The sequence below is a fragment of the Heterocephalus glaber genome, unplaced genomic scaffold (assembly GCF_053883595.1).
Source record: "Heterocephalus glaber isolate CG9 unplaced genomic scaffold, H.glaber_assembly_v1.0 deba00001452, whole genome shotgun sequence".
Lineage (NCBI taxonomy): Eukaryota > Metazoa > Chordata > Mammalia > Rodentia > Bathyergidae > Heterocephalus > Heterocephalus glaber.
The window spans coordinates 4,445,834-4,472,429 of record NW_028258302.1 but is presented as its reverse complement, the minus strand read 5'-3'; the positions used below and the strand labels follow the sequence as shown (position 1 = coordinate 4,472,429).

General features: G+C 49.6%; 1 protein-coding gene and 1 pseudogene across 5 annotated transcripts; both read right to left on the bottom strand.

Annotated features, from left to right (window-relative positions):
- Positions 1-694: 694 nt before the first annotated feature.
- On the bottom strand, positions 695-4,962 carry LOC101714516 (caspase-3 pseudogene; annotated as a pseudogene). Its single transcript, XR_015452722.1, has one exon. The product of XR_015452722.1 is annotated as a caspase-3 pseudogene (transcript).
- Positions 4,963-6,957: 1,995 nt separating this feature from the next.
- Positions 6,958-22,319, bottom strand: Heyl (hes related family bHLH transcription factor with YRPW motif like). Of its 4 annotated transcripts, none has more exons than XM_004851031.4 (5): positions 22,175-22,319; positions 16,033-16,099; positions 14,791-14,874; positions 13,394-13,475; positions 6,958-9,791 (listed from the first exon to the last, which is right to left on the bottom strand). In XM_004851031.4, exons 1-5 carry the CDS (start codon positions 22,252-22,254, stop codon positions 9,118-9,120), a joined length of 987 nt encoding a protein of 328 aa, XP_004851088.1. In that variant the 5' UTR covers positions 22,255-22,319; the 3' UTR covers positions 6,958-9,117. The 4 variants fall into 4 exon arrangements, with proteins under 4 accessions (XP_004851088.1, XP_087071363.1, XP_004851089.1 ...); XM_087215237.1 differs by having other exon boundaries at positions 16,033-16,095; positions 22,175-22,286; XM_004851032.4 differs by lacking the exon at positions 22,175-22,319 and adding an exon at positions 18,462-22,165.
- Between the last annotated feature and the right edge of the window lie 4,277 nt (positions 22,320-26,596).

The window sequence follows — 26,596 nt, the reverse complement described above, 5'->3', positions numbered from 1 at the left end:
AGTGTGAGTGTGGAGATGGCCAAAGAACAGCATGGAAGGGGACCAGGAGGCTGAGGGTGGAGAAGCCTTGCATTCAAAATGGGGCTCCCAGAGAAGGCTGCACTGCAGCAACCTTGAGCAAAATCCAAAGGAGAGCAGGGCAGGTGGTACATACTGATAGGTCTCCCACCACCTCAGCAGCTATTATGTATAGTAGCTGCCCTCTTCCTATGGTGCCTTGCCCCCTCCCCTGTGTGACATCATGCCAAGATGGTTGCTCCCACCAAAGAATAAACCCTTCTTCCCAGCATGCCCCTGTTCCTGCCTAGAAAGTAACCTAATACTCGCTCACCTCCTACCACCTAGTGACATCATGGGCTCCTCCATTCGCTAGTCACTACCTCACTCAACCCCACCTCTGCCCCTACAACCCCCACCCCAGTCTCTATAAAAGACTCTCCCTGCCCCGGCCATATTGCTTTTGTCTCTCCTTTGTTCAGAGACAGCCTGGCAGATCTATTCCCCTAATAAAGGCTTGTTGTGGCCTCATCTGGTCTTGGCCTTCAGCCCTTTTACCTGACACATACCTGTAACCTCAGCACTTAGGAGACTGAGGCAGGAAGGTCAGGAATTTTTTTTTAAAGTTTGAATTTATGTTCTGAAATAAAAATGCAAATTAAAAAACTTTTACAAAATTGTCACACAAAAACTCACCTTAGGATATCATTACATGCTACATTTACTTAGAAAAAGTTAATAGATCTTATCAAAACAAATAGTTGTCAATTACAAATGTCAGTTCCTTTCCTTGAGCCAAAAGAAAGTTCTGGTGAAATGTTGGGTTGGTCTGAAAGCTGGTGAAGCACACGGGTTCAGTCAGCAGTGCTGAACACCTCCACAAACTGAGGAAGCTTGGAGCCTGGCCTCCCTGGCTGGGGCTGAGCTCTGGCCTGCAGTTTCCCCACATGCACCAGAGAGGCTCTGATTTGATCCTTCTAAACTCCTACGTGCTGTGGTCCTTTCATTTCAGGTAACAGTACAAAATGTTACCACTATTTTCCCACTGATTGTAAACTTCAACAGAAAAGAGCATGCTTACAAATTATACTACAATGAATATTACAATTTTTGTGACTCTTCAGAAAAGCTTCATTTTAGAAGTTTCTCAGTTGGTTTACTTTCTCGCATGCCTTGGGAGTATCTTCTACACACACTGTATGCACCTGAAGGAACCATCTCGCAGGATTTTTCTGAAGTGGCATCTGTAGCTCTGCCTGGTTTGGACAGACCCACATCTCTGCTCAGGCTCAAACCATCTTCTCTCAAATTACAGCTTGCCCAGCTGATCCGCTTACTGTTTTTTCTTTACATTTCACTGTTTCTTATGCACATGATATTTTAGTATGTTCCTGTAGAATTTCTTCATATCATCCTAGTTAGTAATAGTTTGAGGTTTTTACATAGTAGATCTTCAGATAGTTTGCTGGTGTGTAAATTTCATCTGACTTGGGCCAGGGATTTAGCTCAGTGGTTTTGCTGTCTGCTGTGCAAGCACAAGGACCCGAGTTCGATCCCCGGTACCAAAAAAAAAAAAAAAAAAAAAAGAAGAGAAATTTCATCTGACTTGCATAAGAACAAATGAGAAGAAACATGCTGGTAGATCTTAGCACCTTATAGTTATGACTCTGTCTCTCCACGAATATTTCATGTTAGCCTTAAAAGAATCAACTCAGTTTACTCATACTTTCTCTGAAATATTCTTTCTTTCTCAATAGTAAACATAACTATTTTTATAAGCAGCACATTCTCAGAACAAACACCACAAAAACCATGAGCTGTAAGTGATTTTAAAATGCACTTGATCCCTTTTCATACATCAGTTCTAAAATAAAGCTTCAAACCTTTGACCATGCCCATGGATCCTCAAGGTCTAAGATACATTAGTCCACATCATCATTTCTACAGTATGACAAAAACTAGAGTGCACAGTCTCAAGTGTGTAGGGGGAATATCATTAAAATTCATTCCTGCAATATTCAAGTTCCTCATAATTACTTGAAAATTCATAGCATATCATCACAAAATGTTGCTAATTATGAAAGGTGTACAATTACTATAATCTTTTCATGAGATTATTCCAATATCCATATTTATTTGTTCCTTATTAAATTCAATTTCAACTACCTGATTTTGAGCCTGAGGTAGCTGGATTGTGGTCCTTTTGCTGGGCAAATGGCATGATTCAAACTACCATCTGAAGTATTCAGTTAGAGAAGGAAATACAGTACCATTTATATTGTTTCCTCACTTGGCATACAAACTTTTAAAAAGTCAACCTTTTTTTAGTGATAAAAATAGAGTTCTTTTGTGAGCATGGACACAATACATGGAATTTGTTTCTTTGCATGAAAAGTGGAGTCGTAGGAAAAGGGTTCAAATTCTGTTGTTACTTTCCGGTTAACCCAAGTAAGAATACGCGCAAACTCAAGCTTGTGTGCATACAATTTCACCAGAGCACAAAGTGACTGAATGAAGCCAGATTCATCCTTTGAATTTCACCAGGAATAGTAACCTGGGGCCGTGGAATATGCATACAAGAAGTCAGCCTCTACTGGTATTTTCTGGCATGCCATGTCATCATCAATACCACGGTCTGTCTCAGTGCCACAGTCCAGTTCTGTACCCCGGCAGGCCTGAATAATGAAAAGTGTGGGTTTTCCAGCTGACTTCTACAAAGATCCCCTCTGAAGAACTTTGTTAATATTTTCAGGTCAATGGGTCCATTTGTTCCAAAAATTATTCCTTCTTCACCATGGCTTAGAATTACACAAATAAAGCTGCTCCTTTTGCTATGATCTTCTTTAGAAACATTGCATATCAATTCCACAATTTCTTCATGTGTAAGATCATTTTTATTCCTCACTTCATATTTCCAGTTCATTTCTCTGAGGTTTGCTGCATCTACATCTGTACCAGACTGAGCTGACATTCCAGTGCTTCTACGAAAGTTCTTATTATTAATAATTATACATAAATCCATTTCAGGATAATCCATTTTGTATCTATTATCCAAGGATATTCCGAGTCCATTGATTTGCTTTCGTGTATGATCTTTGCTTCTAAATCTTTAATGAATTTTGCACCCACTGAGTTTTCAGTGTTCTCCATGGCTACTTTTCTTAATGCACAGCCCCACAGCCTCCAACCAGCAGAACCCACCTCCAGGAAGGTCAGGAATTTGAGGCCAGCCTGGGCTACACTGTGGGACAGTGTCTCAAAAACAACCCAAAGAGATGCAGGGGCCAGTGGTGTGGATCTGGGAGCCACATGGATATCTGGGAGCAGAGCCTGTGGGCAGAGTGAGGGCTAAGGCGCTGAGGGAGGACTTTGTCCCCTTTAAGGAACAGTAAAGAAGCTGGGGTTGTGGAGGGGAGCGGAGGATGGGTGAGATCTGAGAGATAGGGCTGGAGGTGAGGACTGGGGTGGGAGCTAGCAGAAGGCTCTGTCCTTCAGGCAGCCTGGAAAGTCATTGGAGGAGGCTGAGCAGTAAGGTGACCTCAGCTGCCCTGTGTTCAAAGGCCCTGGGGCTGCTCTGAGGAGATGAACGATGGAAGAGGGCGTGGGTGATAGGGAGCCCAGGAGGCTACCATGGTATCAGAGGGGAGACAGTGACCATCAAGGGCTCAACAAGGTAGCAGAGTGGGTGTGAGAAGTACAGAGACTCTGGGTATACACTGCAGGCAGAACTGATGGGATTTGCTAGCAGAGGGGACGTGGGTTGGCAGAAAAAGAGGGATGTCAGGGACGACTCCAGGGCTTTCGGCTGTGAGCAACCAGGAGGACCATGCTGCTCTTTCCTGAGGCTGTAAAGATTTGAGGGTATGTGTGTCGCGAGGGCAGCAGATGTCAGAGTGTGGTTTGGCCATGTCCACTTTAGACACCTCTGGGACACTGGCTGTTGATATCCAAGTCTGGACATCAGCCCTGGCCAGAGATGTCACTGTGGCAGCTGGGAGTGGGCCTCAACTCTGGCCACACAGGGAGGCCAAGGGGTTCCTCCCTCTGCACCCCAAGCGCAGGGCTGCATTCTAGGGAGCCTGCTGCAGCCCCTTTCCCACCCATCCCATGCTTCCCCACACGGGACATCCGCACAGAGCACCGTCCTCAATACCTGGGGCCACATACGGAACACCAATACCTCTGGTCACTCGCTGTACTGGGCCAGGCAGTTCGGGCCCTAGGCCTGGAGACCCCCAAGTCTGGTACCCATTAACTCAGGCCTGAGTAAAAGGCTCATCTTCTCACCAGTTAGTCCTCAGAAGCCAAATGAATTTTATCTCCTGTGCCAACCTGGTTTAGTTAGGTTTGGTTCTGGATGAGGCTGTTTTAATAACAAGTGTGTGGGGTATGAGGGACACACCTGTAATCCCAGCATTTGGGAGGCTGAGGCAGGAGGATTGCTGCAAGTTCGAGGCCAGCTTTGGCTAATGGTGAGTTCAAAGCCAGCCTGAACTGCATAGTAAAACCCTGTCTCAAAAAAAAAAAAAAAAAAAGGCTTATTTTTACTATTGGGATCAGCTGATAGCTGGACCTGATTTTTTTTTTCCTATCTGCTTTCCCCAGAAAGGAGGAAAGGAAGCTAACGTCCTGAGTTTTGTACAAAAATATAGTGTGTACCCTAAATGAGTTATATGTTCCCAAGGCCCTCAGCTCATATGTGTTAGTTAGCTTTATGCCACTGAAATGAATGATCTGCAGGAGCCACTTACAAAGAAGAGGTTCGTTTACCTCACAGTTTCGAAGTTCAAGGTCCAAGATCAAGCAGTGGCAGGGGAGTGGTGTTGATTGGGCCTCTGGTGTGGGCATGGATAGAAACACAATGTGGCAGGGCCTCGGGGAAGAGCAAATGGTCATAGCTCCAACAGAAGCTAAGGGAAAGAGTCTGGCACAAGCCTTCCAAAGGGATAGCACCAACACCTTGAGGAGCTCCCACCCACCCGCCCATGTCTTGAAGATGCTACTGCCTCTGGACAGAGCCACCCTGTGGACCACACCTTCCATCACTAGGGACCCTTACAGAGACAAACCGTACTCAAACCTTAGATGCACAGCAGGTTTCTAGTTGTCTACTATGGGCCAGGGCCTAGGAGAGGGGCCAGGAGACAGAGAGGGCCTTGTGGAAATTAATTTCTGCTTAGCACCCCAGAAAGCATCAGTCTTTTTTAGGCTCCTATGCTGGAGTTCATCTACTGAATGGAAATCTGCCTGACTTGGAAAGAAATCCCATCTCTTCTCTTCATGCCTCCTAATGAAATTCCTGAGCCCTGCCCAGATCAGTTAAATCATAGTTTTGAGGCCTGCGCAGTGGTTCTGCGTGTGCGTGTGTGCATGTGCGTGTGTGTGTGCGTGTGTGTGTGTGTGTGTGTGTGAGAGAGAGAGAGAGCGAGAGAGAGCGAGTGCCTTGCTATGCAGTTCAGGCTGGTCTTGAACTTGCAGCAATCCTCCTGGAAGGCTGGGTGGGTGTCGTGTCACTCGCTCCACACCTGACAAGATGAGAGTGTGCCTTGGCTTGGTTTCCTACCAGGAAAAGGGGGACATTCCAAGGAAAGCCTCGAGGAATATCTGGTACAGTTACTGCTCAATTAGCAGCAGCCATTACGGTATTCTCCCTATTTTACAGATGAGAAAGTTGAAGTTCAAGGTGGTTAAGGAACCTGCTCAAGGCCACAGCTCACTAATCAGGGTTTGGTAATGAAGTCTGCCTTTACTGCCCAGGCTCACCCACCTTCACTCACTGCAGAGGGCCTTCTTCACGCCCATCTCACCAGCTGGATACTGATGATGATGAGCCCGGCACCGTGCTTGGTGTTGGGTACAGAGAGAAAAGTGGTCCCCAGCCTCGAAGAGCTCACATTCTAGTGGATGGGGCAGTTAGCCAGTGAGGAAACACGCAAGTGGATATACAGTGGCAAACTCCCCGATACTGAGGGCTGATCAGACCCTCAGCTACCTTTTGGGGAGAATGACGAGGAATAAAAAGAAAGAGATGGACAATTTTCAAGATGTAAAGGGGGGCCAGGAGGAGGACTGTCTCTAGTGGACAGACTCAAATAAAACTTGGCATTGGCCCACTTTTATTAGCCAGTGAGAAGTGCAGAAGGAGGGGTAGCATGTGTTTCATGGAACAGCAACTACAGAGAATGGGTGGATAATGATTAAGTTAATGAGGGACCAGATTTTCTCTAAGGGCAAATGCCAGTATATTGACAACTGTCCTCAGCAGATGCTGTCTTGCCTCAGGAGTCCTGGGTTATCTGCATTCTACCCATAGCCAGGGGGCATACAGCCTTTGACATACTTCCTTGTTTCTGGGGCAAGATAACACCCACCTCAAGACTGTGAGATCTGAGTTATGTAGCCTAGTCCTCAACACCCCAAGAAGGAAAGGGAAAAATGGGGACCTTTGAGATTGATTAACTATTAAAGGATAGTAGTTAGGGAAGGCTCTAAAGAGGTGACATTTAAGCCAAGACATGAGGGTTCAAAGATGCTAGCCATGCCTAGGGCAGGGAACAGCATTCTAGGTGAAGGGAACAGCATATTTGAGGTGCTGCTAGAGGAGGGAGCAAGGTTGGAATAGTGAGGAAATAAAGGCAAGGTAGGAGGGCAGAAGTGGCAGTAAAAGTTTGGGCCTGGAGGGAAATGAGGCTTGAAGTAGGGTCGGGAACTGGGAACAAAAGAGGAAGAGTTTGGATTCTATCTGTGGAAAAAAAGAGGAAGTGTGGATATGATGTGATCCATGATTCAGGTTCTCTGTGCTTGTTAAGAACTGATTGACAGACCAAGAGGCAAGGCTAGAAGAGTCTGTGGAGGCTGAGACAGTGCTCTAGGGGAGAAGAGATGTGGCCGGTCAGCATGGTGGCTGGGGACTTGCAAGTGGATGGACTCCCGAGATTTTTACGTAGAATCTACTGGAGGTTTCCAGAAGAACTAAATCTTTATTGGCTGCAACACCCCTGTGGTGGCGTGGGGAGAGTCAGGGTACCACGGAGGCCTGAGAACAGAGACAGAGGACTCAAGACCCCATCTGCTGGGAACAAACACACTGTCACCTTTCCACCAAGTTCTCAGGGGAACAAACCTGAGACCAAGCAAAACCCTGAAAGTGCCGGGCCATTTCCAACTCTTTTTAATAGTGTCAGCAGACTGTTTCAGAGTTGGGTACCTGCAGCATGGAAATGTGTCTCCCACGGCCTGGCTAGGCTCTCAGGCTAGGAGGTCACCAAACTGCAGGTCCGCAGGGCACCCTGGGATCCAGGGAGCAGCTGGAGAGCAGCGGATAGGAGGAGAGGGAGGGTCAGGGTGGGGAGGGGGAGGGGAGCAGGGGGCACTTCCTCTTCCTGTCCTGAGTGAGCTCCTTCCTGAGACAGGTGAGACTGGTCTTTGCCTTCTGTCATTTCCTGTCCCCTCTTCCAACTCCTGGGTGCCTCTGTGACTGTGCTCCCCTCACTTTCTCCTCTCTCAGGGGCAGCCCCTGCCATAAGCCACTCTGCAGCGAGGCCCTCTTGCCTTGCTGTCGCCCATCTCAGGTGGGTTCACAGGACTGCATCTGATCAAGCTGGCTCTCCTCGCTAAAAAATGAAAGGAGTACTTACCTCTTTAGTCCTTCCTGAGCAACTTGCTTTTAAAAAGAGCTTTCTGGATCACTCAAATAACCTCTGCCCTCTGCCCCACTTCTCTGAAAGGACCCTTTGCCCCAGGGTTTTGTAAACTACCTTTGTTTGCAAGGAGCCTCCTTACTGTAGCCTGAGGAGAGTGGGAGCCATCAAAGGCTGGGGGTCAGAGAGCCTTGGGTCGGAGACATGGAGAGTATTTAATAACCAGTGTGGCATGAGCGCTAATGAGTGGTCAGCTTGGGAACCCAAAGCCTTGGGTCCACTGGGCATTAACCATATGGTGGTGGTCCCAGGGAAAATGCCCAGTGCCTGCGGCACTCAGAAGCACAGGGTGGGGGTGGGGTCCTCCCCAATGAGTACAGAAATGTTTCTGCACTTTGTCAACTAATGTGGCAACCCCGAATGTCGCTCCAGTCTCTGCTGTTCCACTAGGAATGGACACCAGGCCCTTTGTTCTTCCGTTAGAGGAAAGTGGCCTAAGGCAGAGCTGTGGAATGAAACAGCTTCTGAGCAGAGCCAGTGTGCAGACTCTGGGTGAACAGGATCTCAGGCCCTTGACCTTCGGTGTGACCTTGAAGGGCCCAGCCGCCTCGGATTGTTCTTCCTCCTAGCCCTCCTCACAGTTATTTTTGTCCAGCATGACAGCCCTTGGCTGTGGCAGCAGTCTGGGCTCTGCAAGCCGATGCAAAACAGGCAGCTCAGGCGTCTGGTGCTGAATCCCAAGAGGATGCCCACGTGGGCTGTGGAGGTCTGCACTGTGCACCCCACGGGGCGGGACCACACACAGGGAGGATGGTGACTGCCAGTGGCAGGGAGCTGAGTGCTCCTTGCTTGTTCATCCCTGGCTCCTGGCCGGCAGTGCTGTTGTGGCCTGGCAGTCATGACAGACATCCTGTCACAGAGCTCTGCTGTTGCCCAGAAACCTCCTGGCCTCACTGGTCAAGCCAGCCTGGGGCAGGGGTCTGCTGGTCTGCAGGAGGGCTGATGTCTGCACCAGGAGAGTGGCAGCCGCTCCTGCTGGGCCCCCAGGGTCCCAGCCTGGGCTGCAGTGGAGAGTGCGGTGGCCAAAGATAGTCAGGCAGGGCCAGGCAGGGTGCCCAAGAAACCTGTTGTGGCCCTTGCTCAGTTACTGTCTCCGGGATATGAGGCAGCCTGCCTCCAGCCAAGGGATCCTTATGCTAACTCTTTGACCTCAGACCCAAGATCCATGCGTACTGGATGTGAGAGGGGGCTGGGCACAGTTCGTAGGGGCTCGTGAGGTACCATGACTCACTGCACAGGTGAGAAATGGGACCAAACCTCTGGGATCAGATCAACTCCAGGGGAGAGGAGCCAGGTGGACAGACTGGGTCAGCAGAGGAGGAGGAAGGGGCCTTAACAGAAGAGCCTGTCTGGGGAGCAAAAGCAGAAAGGGTAGTGTCATTTTTTAGAGCTTCCTTGCTCCTGGGGGAAGGGGGGCAGCTCAGAAAGCACCAATTTCAGTGATTTCAGAGGCCCAGGAGCGGCAGAGCGCAGCTCCCAAAGGCCTCCCAGCTGGTGCTTCAGAAGATGCCCTGGAGACGGGAACAGCCACATTAGCAGTGGACCCCATAGCACCAAGGGGTGTGGGGGAGGAAGACTGCAGGAGGGGAACGAGGTGGCTGCTCCTGGAAGCCCTGCTGCTGGGGGCCACAGGGAGAGGGGCAGCTGGCCTTTCCAGAGGACGAGCCCTCTGGATGGAAGATGCCCCCCGACTGGGCAGCAGATTCCTCCGTGCTGGAAGGATGGCTCCAGAGGCTCTGCGCATGGGTGTGGTTCGGAGGCCTGGGATGGGGTAAGCAAGAGAGGAGGTGCTGGGGACCACAGGGCTAGGCACTCTTCCCAGAATGGCGAGCTGGCTGTTCAGGGCCGGCAGCCCCGGGCAGCTATGGAAGAAGGACCAAGGCCACGCAGGCAAGGCCAGGGGGCTGCTGGGTATGGGCGAAGGCTCCATCTCAGCTGCGTAGCTGTTGAGGTGGGAGAGAAGGCGAATCCGGACAGGGTCTGCACGGCTGCTGGGCCCTTCCAGGACCCCCAGGTACCTGATGACCTCCGTGAGGCACTCCCGGAAACCAATGCTCCGGAAGTCAACTGCGAGGGCTCGGGCGTCAAAGAATCCTGCAATGCGAGGCACCATGAGTGCATGGTGAGCAGGGGAGAAGCGCAGAGCCTGGGCTGGGCAGTCTGCGTTCTGGATCTGCCCCTTCCACTCATTCCCTCGGTGACCCTGGCCCTGTCCCTATACCTCTCCGAGGCCCATCTCCCAAGTGTAAAATGGAAATAAAAATTGTCTGGGATGGAGGATGGTGAATTGTGAGGATCAAATGAGTTCACTAAACTATGAACTTGGAGCTATAAAAATGTACTGTTTTCATGAGAACTCATGATGCAAAGGAGAAACTCAGTGGCCAAGACAATGTCATTAAGTAGACACTTGCCAGGTGTGAAAAGGGTGTGCATGTGGAGGTGTAGAATAAACCCCACCTGCTGATGGGAGCAGACTTGGGGAGGGGAGATGGTGACAACAGCCACAAGAGTTCGGAAATCCCTTGGAGAAGGTAGCATTGTGTAGCAGTGAAGCATGAGGTCTTTGGAAGTCGGGTTCAAATCCTGGCCCTGTCACTTAACTAGAGGCCTGACCATGGACAAGTGTCTGCATCTCTCTGTGCCTCAATTTACTTAGCTATGAAATGGGGAGAGGATAGCACACTCTGCACAGAGCTGTGAGAGTGAAATGAAATAACACACAAGAAAATGCTACATAAATGAAGAGGTAGCTGTTGCTTACATTATTGCCTTGCCTCTTGTTACACCTGGCTTTTGCCCCTGGTTCCAAAGGCAGCCTGGGATGCCAGACCCCCTCGCTGGTCCTCAGCTGCTGCCCTCAGACCAGCACTCTCTTTGGCCTGATGTCAGTGAGGGACCAGGTGGCCCTCACAAGGCGCTGACACTCACTGCTCCTCTCTGCACTACTTCTTGGCAAACAGGCCCAGCCAGCATGGCCTCATGACTGTGGCAGCAAAAACTGGTCCTGGGTTCATGGCTGAGGTCCCCCAGAGGGACAGTTATATTTGGAGTCAGGCCAACTTTCAGATGAGACCTGGACCTGCTGTATAGTTAGCTGGGCTATTGTGCATAAATTCCCTTACCTTTCAGTGTTTGCTACTTATTTTATTTTCTATAATGGGGACTTAACCCAGGGCCTTTGCACTTTGCTATATCCCTACCCCCCTTCCAAGATAGGGTCTTGCTATGAGTTCATGCTGGCCTTGAACTTACTATGTAGCCCAGGCTGGTCTTGAACTCAAAATGATTCTCCTTCCTCAGCCTCCCGAGGGCTTGGATTACAGGTATGTGCTACACACCCAACTTTTATTTTTTATTTTGAGAGAGAGTCTGGTTAAGTTGCTAAATTGGCCAGGCTAGTCTTAAACTTGCTATCCTCCTGCCTCAGCCTCCTGCGTGCTGGGATTATAGGCATGGACCCCCATGCCCTGCTATTGCCATTTTAGGGATGCAAAAACTGAGGAATAGAGGTTAAATCATTTGTCTAAGGTTATAAAGCTAATAAATAGTAGAGCCAGGATTCAAGTCCATACTCTGTGCTCCTCTAAACTACAAATTCTTATCTTCCTGTTAGTCCTGGGCCAGACAGTAGTGACAAGAACAACCTCACCTTCCAGATTCTTGTAAGAATCAAAGGAGAAAACATAAACGGAAGCATTTTGAAAGCTATAAAATGCTGCCCATATATTAATCACTTCTTTTAATAAGGTAACCACAAATGTAATTTGAAACATGTCCCCCTCTGGATGCTTCGACACAGAAATCTCCACGGACAGCAATGCATTCCTTTGGTGGAAAGTTTCATGAGGATGATCTACATCAAGGTTATCAGGCAGGCTTGTCAAACTCTGCAAATTCCTAATCTCCAAGCCAGACCTATTGCCTCAGAACCCTGGGGTGGGGAGAGGCTGGTGGCCATAACTCTGCCTGCTCCCAGGGATATGGCTGCATGCTACAGCTTGAGAAGTACCAGGCTGGGCCTTTCAAAATGCAACTGTCCTCTTCCAGGGTAGAAAATTGTCTTTGGGACTTATAGGGGTGATCAAAAAATATGATGAAAGGGCCAGGGATTTAGCTCAGTGGTTCCACCGCCTGCCTTGAAAGTGCAAGGTCCTGAGTTCGATACCCAGTACCGAAAAAAAAAAAGATGAAGTTGAATTTTTATTTTGTTTTGCTTTATTTTGTTGAGACAGGGCCTCCTTATATAGTTTAGGCTGGCCTTCAATTCACTATATAGCCTAGGCTGGCCTCAAACTCACAGTGACCCCCCCGCCTCAGCCTCCTGAGTGCTAGGATTATAGGGGTGTGCCACCATACCCAGCTTGAAGTTGGCATTTTAAAAATTTATTATAGTAAAGGACACATTGCCATTAATCTCCATCAATATACTCTCCCTCACTTATAACACACTTATCCTATCATTCTTGCCACTTTCTGAAAGTCTTTCATATTTTTACAAGGTGTAATAAAAAATACAGTGAATGCTGCTGTCGTGTGCTATCCCATGGAAACACAGGTTCATAAAAACATTACAATGCATCCTTATCCATCCACCTTACACACCAGATCTGCCACCATGTGACCTGTGGCTCTCCTGCAAAGTCAAAATGACCATGAGAGGTAAACATTTTGAATAATTTCAGGATATTAAGACAGCCACTACGGCACAACTAAAGATTCTTACAAGAAAGGACTTCTAGAACTGCTTCAGAAAGTGGCAAGAATGATGGGGGATTAATGGCAATTTGACTTTTACTGTAATATATTTTAAAAATTTAAACATTAACCATATATTTTAAAAAGTCACAGCAGTTATCTTTGTGGCCACTTTCAAGATTCCCCAACTATAAAATCACCTAACACAGAGAAGCTTCAAGACAGATTTCCCATTTGTCTGGAAGTCTTTTTAAACACACAGTTCCATGATTTTATTGTAATGGACTAATGCAATAATGGCATGAGTGACATTGTATTCTATAATAGTCTGGCGTGAGCTCGACACACCCCTAGCTCTGAAATGGATACAGTAGTACAGGAGTCTAGGCCAGTGGGTAGAGACACCAAAGAAATATCAGTGGCTAGAAATCCTGGTCAGGTCCCCTCCTTGGGGCCCATACTGGACACAGGCTGGGAGGCCAGGGAGAAAGAGCTAATTTAGGCTGTTTCTTTTTCTTCCCTCCAGTACCAGGGATCAAACTCAGGACTTTGAGCTTGCCAGGCAGGCGTGGTTCCACTGAGCTACATTCCCAGCTTTTTTTACTTTTATTTTTTTGGTACTGGGAATTGAACTTGAGGCCTCATGCTTGCCAGGCAGGTGCTGCACAGCTGAGCTACATCACCAGCCCAATTCAGGCTACTCCTTAAGATGCCCTGGGGTAGGCACATAGAACAGTCTGTCACACAGAAGTAGGTTCAAGACTGGGAGGAGCTGACTGGGGGAAGGGTTGGGGCCAAGGGCCATGCTCAAAGTGGAGAGAGAGAGGCTAAGAGAGATGAGCTTAGCAAACGTTCACCTAGGCCTGCTTCAGCCCCTTTGGAGACTGAGCTCCAGCAGGGCAGGGACCACATCTGCCTCGCTCACTAGTGGATCCTCAGGGCCCAGCCTCAAGATACTTCGTGTATAAATGACTCCCAAGAGAGAAGAGCATCCGTACCTGTCCCGCCAGTGGCATGGAGCATTTTCAAGTGATCCACCGTCATTTGCAAGACCTCTGCTTTCTCCAGCTTGGAAGAGCCCTGTGAGTACAGAAGGCAGAGTGTGCAGACTCCAGCTTACCTCGCCCGGCCGTTGTCATGAGCCTCCCTATCTGCATTCTCACCTTCCTCCCATTGCCTGACACCTCCAGATCTGAAAGATGCTTTGGTTCTCATCTCAGTCTACCTGTCCACTGCACTGCTGAGCTTTCCTCCTGAAACCCCTGCCATGATGCCACTTGTGTCTTTCTTTCCCTTTCCCTTTGCCTCTTCCTTTTCCTTAAAAACAGTGCTGCTCCATATGTGTTGGCCCACCTCTCTTCTTGCTCTGCATGCTCTCCCCAGAGGGTCTTGTCTACATCCCCGTCTTCTTCCCTCACCACCCACCTGCCTCCTGGACCAGCTCCCCTGGGAATCCAACTTCATCCTCTGCGGGCCCAAGACCTAGTTCACCACCTCAGCCCCAAAGCATATGTTCTTCCTTTGTCTCTCTTATGAAATGTTTCCTAGGCCTCCAGGACCACCAGGCCTCCCAGGGGAAGCCTCAGAGCCATACTTTCCATGTGAGCCCCTTGAGGGTAGACAACAGGTCTAGTTCGTGGTTGGTCCCATGGAGGTTTTAGTAAACATCAGTGACTGATTGACTTTTTCTCCCTGTCTAAGGGAAGGTAGACAACCTGGGACCCTGGAGGCATAGGGTAAGAATCTTTGAGGCTTTTTCACTCAACCGTTTGACTCCCCAGTGTAATCTCCCCACCCAACATATTCAATGACAGAGTGCTCACTCCCTGATCAGCCCGTTCCACTTTCAAATAGTTCTGGAAACATCAGGAGACATGTCACACAGTCTTGTGCTCCAATTATGCTCTGCGAGTTACTAGCTGTGTGATTTGGTACAATTTTATTTTGGTACTGGGGATCGAACTTGGGAACTTGTGCCTGTAAGGCAGGTGGTGGAACCACTGAGCTAGATCCCTGGCAAGGTACAATTTATTTTTTGTACCAGGAATCGAACTCAGGACCTTGCACTTGCCAGGCAGGTACTATGCAGCTGAGCTAAATCCCCGGCCCTGATTCAGTACAATTTCTAGTACTTGTGACTCTGTGTTTCATTTTCCTTACCTGCAATTGGCAGAACTTCTATAATTCAGGTTTATATTTAGAATTCAGCTCAAATGGATACAAGTCAGACATAAAGCTACAACACCCGAGACATCTGAGTATGAGTTTCCATTCTCCTTGTCTCCTGGCCAGTGACAGATGGCACCTCAGCAGCCACTACCCATCAATAAGAGATTCCACGAGAAACAAGCCGTATCTGTCACCCACTCAGGACTTGTAGCACAACTGGAAATACCTGTTTCTCAAAGGCGGTGGGCACCAAGTGCCGCAATTCAGAAAGGCTGCTATTGATGCGGTCTCGGCGCCGTTTCTCTATGATCTGAAAAATGACAAAAAGTTACACAAAAGCACATCGGTTCCAGCATGCCCTGATGGACACTGACTTGTATTTTCCCACACTATATTTTCTCATGAGGGAGCTAATCTAGTCTTACTTTAGGGAAGAAGAAACTGAGGCTCAGCAAGGAACAAGTAATGTGCTTAAGGTCACACAGCAAGAAAGTGCCAAGCTGGAAGGAGAATTCAGATCTCTTGTCTTGGTCTGTAGGATGCTATGTGAAATGCTCAGCCACTGGTACAGCAGGCCACCATCCAATCAGAATGGGGACACCAGCCACACCACCAGCATGTGCCCTAGGGACCCCAGCTGGTCTAGGGTTACCCCTTTAGCTGCTGGGTCTGAGAGCCCTAGGTATTGCTCTTTCCCACTGCAGGGGCCTCATCCACCGCAAACCCCCTTTCTGGTAGCAGAATGTTGGTGCAAGGGTCTGCCTAAGGCTGATGGTAAGTGCATAGCGCAGCTGCGCTCTGCCAGGTCTTGGGTCTCTAGACTCCCAGTGTGCAAAGGGGAAAGACAGGGTGGATAAGATGGATAGTGGCAATCAGCTGGGCATGGTGGCACAAGCCTGTAATCCCACCCAGTATTCTGGGAGGCTGAGGCAGGAGGATGGCAAGTTTGAGCCCTGTGGGAGCAATTTACTGACTTAATGAGACATTGTCTCAAAATAAAAAAATAAAAACTGGCTGGATATGTAGCTCAGTGTGAAGGCTCTCAGTTCAATCCCTATTACAGTGCAAAAAAGAAAAGAAAAAGATGGAGAGCAGTAAGTAGGGTACCTCTTTCATCTGCCTCCCCTTCCTTAGACCAAGGAAAGTTCTAGATTCAGAGAAGAGACAGAGGATAAGGTGGAAGGGGAAGCTGGACGAAAGTAATCAGGCTACTCTGTGTTGAGTTTTGCTCAGAAAGCATTGCACTGACTCATTTCAGCTTGCCTTAGGTTTGGTCCTTACTCCAGTTACACCAGGAGGAATCAAGGCTCAGAGTGGTTAAGCACTTTGCCTTAAGTCATCCAGACAGTCATTGGCAGAGTCAGGATTCGAACCCAGGCAGGTCTAGGTACCTTGGGTGCTGCTTCTGATCAGGTTTCCCTGGCCAGACCCCAGGGGACTCAGGGCAAACCTAAGGGCGGACACTCACCCCTCTGCGTTTCTTCCTGGCCTGCATCTGCGAAGGGCTGGGGGTGGACAGCGGCCTGGCCATCTGGCTGGAGAGGAAGAGAAAGGCTGGTTTCTCAGAGCTGGGGGCCACATCCCTGGCCTGAGCTGACCTGAGAGGCCGGGCTGTGGGAGGCACCGTCTGGGGCTGCAGGCTCTCGGCTGTGCAGTACCGCAGGGCTGTCGTGGGAGAGGCGCCTGCTCCCACTTTCTCCCTGGGGCCCATTTCTCCTCGGGCCACGTCCTCCCATCACCCCAAGCCTCCCGTCCCAGCCTCGCGCCACCCCGAGGTCCGATCTTGGCTCAGACCTGACCTGCTGGCCTGGCCCAGTCCCTTCGCGGAGGCGGCCCTCGAGCAAGCAACCGCGAACCACAGAGCGGCCCTCGGGTCCTGCAACCCGATCCAGGGGGTCGGGCGGCGGAGGGCACGGGCCGGGCTGGGACGGGCGGCTTGGGTTTCACAGGGAGCCGCCGGGAAGGAGCGTGGAAAGAGCAGATGCCGCCGCTTCCCACGGGCCGGCGCACCGCCCTCCGCCCTCCGCCCTCCGCCCGGCCTGCAGCTGCCGCCTCCTCCCACGCGGTGCGGCGGGGGCGAGGGGGCGGCATCTGGGTCACCGGCCCCTCTCGCACGCTCTGGGACTCGCTCTGGCCTCCCAGAAGTCCTGGCCTGTAACCTCGGCCTCCCTCCCACCGAGGCCCTTCCTCTGCAGCCCTGGCGGCAAGATGGATGATAGCCCCCACCCAGGAGCCTCGCAACGGAGAAGAAGCTTTCCTGCCCAGACTTTGACCAAAATAATCTCCAGCCTGACTGCTAGACCTCTCAAGGGGTGTTTGTTCCAGAGGCTCCCTCAGAACGGAGAAGTTCGCCAGGCAGCACTAAGGCATCCTTCTTGAGCCCGGGAAACCCCATTTAGCCCCAGGGCCCCAGCCCTTTCTCGCTCAGCTCCATCGCTTTGGACGAGATGCCTCCCCTGCCATTTTGGATGCCAAAGGGCACGCATCTGAACAGGAACTCATGACCTTGCCTTTAACCCCTTACTGGCTTCCTGATGCCCTGGATTCCCCACTTCAGAACACTGGCACTGTCTTTGATTCTTCCTCTGTCCTCACCCTCACATCAAAACCCAGTCATGTCTAAAATACTTCTCATGTCTGTCCTTTTTATGTCCATAACCCCTCTCAGGACCACAGTTCTCTCACCTAGAAGACTGCAACAGGCTCTTGTTGGTCCCTCTGCAGGCAATGGTCATTTAAATGCAAGCCTGACCTTGTCACTCTTAAAACTTCTCAGTGGCTTCCCAGTGTGTTCAGGCCACCATCCTTCAGGTGGACCAGCTGGCCCATCACCTCTCAGATCCAAATCTGGCTTGCTCTGCATGCTCCGACCTGTGAGTGTATCACCTCCTTCCTGTAGTTCCACACACTGCTACTGTTTCCCTCTCCCCTCAGATCTCAACTCAAATGTCCCCTCCTTTGCGAGCCTTTTCTGGCATCTACCTTCCTACTAGATGTCCCCTGCTCAAGACTCCTAGCCTTCTGCATTCACTGCATTTATGCCAGTTAGTTATTTTTGTACTCATATGGTTATTAGATTAATGTCTATTTCTCCAACAAATCCATAGGCCCCATGAGGCCATGAACCACATCAGTTTCATTCACTGTTGTCATCCCAGGCCTCAGCAAGTGCTTGGGGCATGGCAGAGCCATGGTAGAGCATCCTCCTGCTGCCCTTGCCTTTGGCATACTGAAGAACACAGTTGCAAACACCATAAAATCTATAGTCTAGGCCGTTGTGGAATAGGGGCATATGTGGCTCACTAGGAGGGTGTCAGCCCATGTGGGTATCTTCTTTGCATCTGAGGCTGGATCATTTTCATCAACACCTCAAAGAGAGAAGGAGAGACCAGATTGTATTTGTTGGATCCTACTGCTGTGCCCTGGCTTTGTCTGGCCACATCTGGAAAAGGGTATCTTCAACCCAAACATCTGGACAAGCAGAGCTGGCAAAAAACTTGGGAAAGCTCTGGGGAGGCAAGCCCCAGCCAGCTAGGTCCAGAGCTCAGATGGCCAGATCCTGAGATCTGTAGGGCAGCTTGTTTAAAAAGCTTCCCTGGTTCACTGGGGACAAGCCTCAAGAGCCAAGGCACACTAAGAAATGTGCCCTTTGTTTCCCATTGTTGGATAAAGCTCCTCTCAGGGTGTTGGGTTATCCGTGTGTGCGTCACTGCTCTCAGCCGGACCCCTCCCCAGGGACCATCTGTCAGAGGCTGATGCGCCCATTTCAGGGCAAGGCAGGTCTGTTATTCCTTCTTCTGGCCTGTTTTTCTCTGCAGCAGCATCTACCTCTCCCTTATATCTCACAGGAAAAGCTCACTTTATAAATTTCTTGGCACCACTACATGTGTTTCTCACCTTTGAGCCTCATGAAGGTCCCATCTCACAGATGAGGGTGCTGAGCCTCAGGGAGCTAACTCAGCTTGCCTAGCCCATGCAGCTGCAAAGGAGCAAAGGCAGCATGAGAACCCATGTCTTCTGGCTCCCAATTCAGCATTGTTTTCCCTTTTAAGTCCTACTTCCTGTCTGTCTGAATAGTTCTCCAGTCTCCTTCTCCTCGAAGCTCCTGGCCAGCACTCACTTCAGCCTATGATCTGGCCCTGATCTTGGGAGGAGGGGTGGAAGCCTCTCCCCTGACAGTCTGAAAATAAGGCAGATTTTCACAGACCCGAAAGGATACAGTGACCACCAAGACCTGCTCCACTGGCCTCTTTCAGGCCCCAGCCAGAGTTTCAGGGCAGTCTCTGGGGCCGAGATGGCTTTCCAAGTGGTCTGGCTGCCAATCCTGAACACCCCCAGTGCTGATTCCACCTGGGAACTCCCCCACGGAGCCCTGGCCTATGACCCCACTCATTTTGCATCAACCAAAGGCAGACTCCAAATGCCCCAAATGAACAGATCTCAGAGGGCACGGAGCCCATTTGCCAAATAAGAACATTCAGAGATGGAAAGGGATCTCCCCCAGGCCAAATGAGAAGAGAATCCAGAAGTAGAGCCAAAGCTACTGCCTTTTCATTCAGTGGTCTTGCCAATGTATCCCAAACATTCACGAGTCCATCATGTGTATCTCATAGCCAGTACTTTTTGTTTCAGACAGCATTTCTACATCCATTTGTCTCATTCATTGCATATGGGCCTGTAAGGTATTATTTGGGCCATTTCATTTTTAGGAAAAAATAATCATTTTATAGGTAGAGTGACAAACACAAAAGAGTTAAGAATGAACCCAGTAAGTCCAGTCTTCAGACTTCTAGTTGTCTCATTAGACCCTGCTACCTCAGACCAGCAGGTATGTCGCCCCCTCCACTCCTTTGAAAGCAGCATGTATTGGAAATTCCCCTGGGCCAAGGGAAGGAGCTATATGCTTTATGTACAAATGACGTCAAAGTCTCACCCTGGGAGGCAGATATTTATATCTCTATTTTGTAGGAAAGGAAACTGAGGCTCAGAAAGAGGTACAAAGTTGCTTGCACAAATTGGAGAGAGCCAAACTCCCATCTATCTGACTTCAAAGGCCACCATGTGCCTTAAATCATATGGCAAACACCCAGACCTGCCCCACAGTCTGGCATGTGACTGGTGCTGATTAGGGTTAGGGTTAGGGTTAGGGTTTGCAGACGGTTAAAGAAGAAGCTGTACTCTGTTTGTACCCAACATGCATCAGAGGGCCAGGTGCAGCCAGGAGCTCTGTGGTGATTCTCACAGATGGGGCAAGATGCTAGCATCAAACAGATTCCATGGTGGCAACTGAGCACCGCCTGCTCTTGCTCGCCTGTCTCTGAGTGTGGGGCATTTATGCCCTGCCTCTGACCCTGAGATGGCTGGCTGCCCCAGCCCTGTGGCCCTTGTCACTGTTTATGTGGCTTTCTCTGTACATAAAGCTCTTCTTCCCTGGGAGTTCCCCGAGGGCAGAGGCCTAGCAGGATACATCTGGGCCCTGATGCCAGCTCAGGGTCTGGGCCACAGCAGGCATCGTTCAGCAGCCCCTGAATTGAACCATTTATGTCCGGTGGGGGGAGGGCCCTTTGGGGAGTGCCACAAAGAGGCATCTATAAGTCAGCCTCTGCCAGATGTCCAACTGCTTTTCCTCCTCCAAGCGGTCTGCTCTTCTATGAACAGTCTCTAAAAATGGGCTCTGGCTTACAATGGCAAAATGCTGTAGAGGAAAAAACTGTCCATTGACCCTTTATGTCTTATCCCTAACGGTGACACCTTCGAGAAACCCTCACTGCCATATTTGGTTGTGAGAGACCTCTTCCCATGTAGGTGCCCTCACAGCCCAGTCTGGCTCTCTTTTATTCTATCCAGTTTTTGTGTGACCTGGCAGTCACTGCCCAGGCTGCAAACCGGCAGAAGACAGAAGCCAGCTCTGATCAGCTTAGTGCTCTGGCATTGATTTTGTGCCTTTGATCCATGAGCACCAGATGACACTGAATTTGAGGCTCCCTCTACACCACCACATGGTGCTGTACCCATCCCCTGCTAATAGTCACAGGCTCAGAGACTTCTTTCTCTAAACAGCAGATTCTTTTTTTTTTTCCCCATTAAGTTTATTTGTACATTTTAGGTATACAACAGTTACATTCATCATTGGGATCTTGTACCTTTACATGATATATCTTGGTTCTTATTTTTTCCCCATTCCCCTCCCTACTCTCCCTTCTAAATAGCAGTTTCTGTTAAACAAATTTAAAAAGGTTTATCTGGTGATAGGACATTATATTATACACCCAAAACCTAATGTACAAGATGTAAAAGGAATATCTATTGCCCTACTCCCTATCATAAGTTACAAATAATTGGTAGTAGGTGATGTTTTACTTTGAATTTATTTATTCATGGTGCTGGGGATCAAAACCAGGGCCCTGTGCATGCCCTACACATGCTTGGGAAGCATTCTACCACTAAGCTATATCCCCAGAGAGGTTTGTGATTGAGCCAGGATCTCCCGATCTCAGAAAACAGGAGACCACTGAAATCATAAAGTGCCCTTAGAAAACACCCCTAAGAATGAACCAAATCCCCTGCCAATTCTGTTCTGGAAAGTTAGATTTGAATGAGCAAGAGAGATGAGGCAGCTCTCCCCTTCCCACATCCATCCTCTTACATTTTACTGGTAAGGAGACAGACTCAGAGAAACCAGTAGCTCAAGGCTACATAGTGGAAGACCACTTGTGTAGTATGTGTGAGGCCTTGGGTTTCATCCCCAGCACCAGAAAGGACAAGGAGGAAGAAGAGGAAAAGGAGAAAGAAGGAGAGAGAAAGCTGGCTACAAGGGGAGTTGGTAGCAGAGATGGAGCTGGAACCCATGCCTGTAGTATCCAGACATTCCCTGCCATCCTTAAAGCATTTGCTAAGCCCTTGAGTCAGTTCTATTGCTTATACCCATTGTGCAGATGAGGAAACTGAAGTTTAGAGTTCACAGACCTGGTGGGTAGCAGAACCGTACCAGCTCAGTTTGTTCTACAGGTTTGAAGGAGGTGGGAATATTTCCAAGAGCTGAAGGACACTGCCAACAAAGTTGTTTTGGAAGACAGAGCACCGGAATTGGAGTCTAGGTCCTTGCAAGTCAGACAGTATCGACCTCAATACCCAAACCCAACTCCCAAAGTCCAATTTGCTCAAAAGACAAGAGATTTCCTTTCCTGTGCTTTGTGGACTACATGAAGACTGCACCTGAACGAGGTAAAATAGGGAAAGTGTGATTATTCTGCATCGTAAGCAGGTTCTAGACAGGGAGTGTGGCACCAACAATCTATGGGGGTTCCCTAATGTCTTCAGGAAAACGCATCAGTGGCCTTCTTGCGAGGGGGCGGGGGCGTCAACAGAACATCACCAACTGGCCATGAGACCCCAGAGCTGAACTCTACCTCCATCTCAACATCCAGAACCCTAAACAGCCCAGAACATCCAGGAATCGCCCGCGCTTGTGCAACACAACACGCTGCACACGCCCGCACACGCCCACGCACACCTGCCAGCTGTCGAGCACCTGCCCCTTCAGAGGCGGGACCCAGGGGCCAGTGTCCTTGCTCGGAAACTGGTCGAGGCGCCCCCCACCCTGGCCTTACCTCAGGTGGCCCTCGCTGCCCAAGTCGATGGGTCCGTCGGACTCGCCGTCAGAGCCCCTCTGCTCCCTGGGCCGCTTCATGGAGGGCGCAAGCTGCGAGCTCTCCACCGCCGGGTGCTCTGCTCTGAGTCTGCCCGCCGCGCCCCGCCCCGCCCCGGCCCCGCCCCGGCCCCGCCCCGGGGCGCCTACTCGGCCCTTTCCCAGGGCCCTTCCTGCACCGCAGCCCTAGGCGCCCCGGCGCCCCCTCGCCCCCGCGGTGACGCGCCACTGAGCCGTGGGAAGGCCCCGGGCGGTCACCGCCCCCACCGACCGACCGCTGGGAGGTCCGGCTCTGCCTTGGCCTCAGCGTACTGGGTGGCCTTGGGCAGGTGCCCTGGGAGGTCCCACGGGGTGGCAGGGGCGTCCCAATCTGTCCCTGGTGCGTCCTGGAAGCTGCTGGAGCGTGGAGCCGCTGCTCTGCGACGTCCCAGCCTCCCCCAGGGCCAGCCAGGTGCCTTCCTGCCTCCCAGGGTTCTGGGGCCCTCGGACAGTTTGGTTTGGCGAGGTTGGTAGGGTGGCTGTGACCTGCTCCTCAATAGGAACTCCCCAGCAGCTCCTCCCTTAGGATCCCAAAACAAGTGGAGTGTGTGTGTGTGTGTGTGTGTGTGTGTGTGTGTGTGTGTGTGTGTTTAAACACCACAGAGCACTCAGACCTGTGAGAGGCTGTGGTCAAGTCCGAAACAGAAGCTCAGGTTGCCGCCAGGCCTGCAGAGAAGGTTGGGCTCTGGCCAAGGTCCGCGAGGGCCTGACTTGCCCGTGGTGGTTGGTGTCAGGTCCTTGGGAATCAGGTTCCAGTTCCAGTTCACCAGAGACAGAACTGTCCTGGGAGGCCAAGACCACTCCCAGGAGAGGGCCCCTTCAGAAGCTTCGGAGTTGGGGGAGGGCAGGGAAAGGGAGCGAACCTTTGCCTCTCATTCCAGGCCCCTCTTTGACAACCGACCAAACTGTTCATGAACTGGAGGTTCCAGCCGCCCTGCCCCTAGGGAAGGGAATCAGGGAACAAGTCAACTGCCTTCCTCAGAGGTCAGTATCCCAGAGAAGCCCATACTGCAGAAGGAAGCTGAATGGAGCGTCCCAGAAAGTCGACTTCTTGGGTAGGGAGGAGGAGATGAAGATTGGAGTGGTGGGCAGGATACCAGAGAAGTCTTTGCCCTTTATCCCGCCCACCAGAACAGCCCAGAAGGAAGCTTCCCTTTCCTGTGGGAGAGAAAGGGCTTGATTGCCTGAGGATAACTGAACTTTCACCCCATAGCAAGACCTGATTGGGGAAGCTTCATTACCTGGGGGGAAAGAACATGCTTGTGCTTCCTGCCACGTGGGCCCACACTTGGCAAGGTACACAAACACGCACACACAGACCTACAGGAACACACTGGCACACAACTGGTATGAGCAGTTCCTATCAGGAGGCCCTGGTGGTCACCCCAGCTATGTACACTTCTTCCAAATGCTCAGGCTGGTGCAGTAGAAACCTCCATCAGTATGGAAGGTGCACAATCTATGTGCTCTGCATGCCCTGGGAGGGCAGGAAGCAAGTGGGATATTTGCTCTGTGTCCTGGCTGGGGCAGCAAGGATTAGCAGAGGAGCAGGTTTCAGGGGAAAGTCAAGGACTCTGGTGTGGATGTGTTCCTGTGAGATGTCCTACATCATCACAGTGCACAGTTAAACAGGGCGTCTGGAGTTCAGAAGAGAAGTCTAAACCAATTACTTAAGTTTGGAAGCCATTGGGTAACAGATGGCATTTAAAGCTATTCGAGCAGGTGAGACCGCCCAGAAAGTGTGGATGGGGACAGAAGGTGCCTAATGCAATATTTAACATTTGTTGAGCACTTACTGTAATACCAGAAAAGGCTCTAAGTGTTTTGTAAGTATTAACTCATTTCATCCCTGACAACCTACAAAATAGTAATAGTATTATCCCCACTTTACAAAAAAGAAACAAAGATCAGAGAGTTGGAGGCATTTCGGCCTAAGGTCAACAGGTTATAAATGGAAGAGCTGGCCAGGGATTTAGCTCAGTAGTTTCCCCGCCTGCTGTACAAGCACAAGGACCCGAGTTCAATCCCAGTACCAAAAAAAAAAAAAAAAGAAAGAGAGAGAGAGTTGTAGAAATTACATTAAAAATAAATAAATAAATGAAAGGGCTGAAATTCAACAAGGCAGTTTGATCTCAGAGCCAAACTGTGAGGTTTTATTTACCCTATAGACTTCTTCAACATTAGGCTATAGGATCTAATACTAAGCCTAGCGCCATCCCATCATTACGAGGGGCTTAATAGCCATATATGGACAAGAGCCACATATGGCTATTAAGCCTTTGAAATGGGACTGGCCTGAATTGCTGGGTGTAGTATGGGTAAGACATAGAGTAAAATTTTAAAAAGTGAAGTATCTCATTGATATATATATATATATATTTTTTTGTACCGGGGATTGAACTTGGGACCTTGTGCTTTTGAGGCAGGTGGTGGAACCGCTGAGCATGGCATCCCATGATATTTTTTATTGGGTAGTGCTAAACCTGTGCAGGGTTTTCCAGCCTTGACATTTCTGACATTTTGGGATGGATAATTATTGTGTGGGCCTGTTCTGTGGATTGCAGAATGTTCAGCAGCATCCCTGCTAGATGCAAGTAGTACCCCCAAATGGTAACATTCAGTAATATCTCCATCTAATATCAAATGTCCTTGGGAGGAGAAGTTGCCCCTAGTTGAGAAGCACTGGTCTTGAGAAACTCCAAATTTTCAGGGTTAAGTAAAAAACAAAGAGCTGCCAGAATGGACTGGAGAGGAATCACCAGGGAGCCAGAAGAGAGAGGCTGGGGCAAGGCAGGAGCTAAGAGAGAGTTTCAGAACTTTAGTCAGGACCTTTAATGTGAGAATCAGAGCCTGTCCTTCCTGTTCAGAAGGGTCAATGGGCTTTGCATCAGATTTTGGATAAAGTGCCAACTGCTTCCCATGCCTATGTATGGTAAGGGGATTGTGTAATTTATCATCTAAATGCTGGTCATCTTTGAGAGTGAACGGAGGCAACGTTAGTAATTTTTCCAGGATGGTCTGAGGCACCGTAGATGGATGGCTGCCCTCAGCTCTGCCCTGACTCTCTATAACTTTATTCCCAACCTCCTCCTTCCACCTGAAGCCACTAGCTCCTTCTTGTCCTTCCACGGGAGTCTTCTTCCCTTGGAGCTTCTCAGATCTTCTCATTCCCTTCAGGTCAAATGTCACATCCTCCTGATCACCCCATCTAACTAAAATATCCCCACCCCTATCCATCTATGCCTCCCACCTTGCTTGATCTTACTTCACAGTGTCTATTAATATTGCTGACATTAGATTACATATGTTGATCTATTTATTTATTGTCTGTGGCCCCTACAAGAAGGTAAACTAATTGAAGGTAGAGACTTACGTTTTGTGTTTACTGCTGACCATGCCTGGCAGGTAATAGGTGTTCAATTAACACTTGCTGGCAGAACACTAATTTGAGAAGCTTGACAGATGAGAAAGTAAGCCAGGCTGGTAGGAAATGTGGAGTCCAGGATTTGCTTGCTTTTGCTTTGGCTTAAGATGGGAGAGGTTAGAGCATGGATCAATTGACAGGAAATGCTCACTCTATGAGACTTTTATGGAAAGGCTTCCCCCTTAACTGTAAAGTTCTTGAATCATTTTTGTTGTTCAGGATCACATCCCTTAGTGCCCAGAAAAACCTACCATAGAGAAAGCATTCTGAAATATTTGTAAAACAAATAATAATTGTTAAAACAATTTTTGTTGCATTTAACATGTGCAAGGCACTGTCCTAAGTACTTTGACATACATCAACTCTCGTAAACTTCACAACAACTCTGTAAGAGAAATTTATTATCTCATTCATGGAGACTTAGAGAGGTTATATAACTTACCTGAGACCACATAACTAGTAACGGGATTCTAACAGGCTGGCTCTGGAATTCATGCTGGTAACTACTGCATCACACAATAGAGTGTGGTGGACCAATCAGGCACAAGGACTGGGTGAGACAGGGAAGCAGAGGGAACTGATCTGAATGCTGCAGAGCTCCTGTCTGGGTAACTGGTGGGTGGAAGTGACAATGGGAGAAACTGCAGAAGGTAGGAAGGTCAATATGCTCAAGCTGTTTGTGGGGCCCAGGGGACACCCAGGAGGAGAATGGAGAGAGGTCTGGTTTGGAGTAGAGATTTGACAGCTGGTAGCTGAAGCCAGGGGGTATGTGAGATGTCTGTCCCAAGGAGGTGATGTAGAGCAAGAAAGGAGGAGAGACTAGAGTGGGATCCTGGGAAGGCACAGCCAAAAAACTCGACAGGAGGAAGGGAATCAGGCAAGAATGGAGCACCAGAGTGCAAGGTGAGAGAAAGCCAGAGA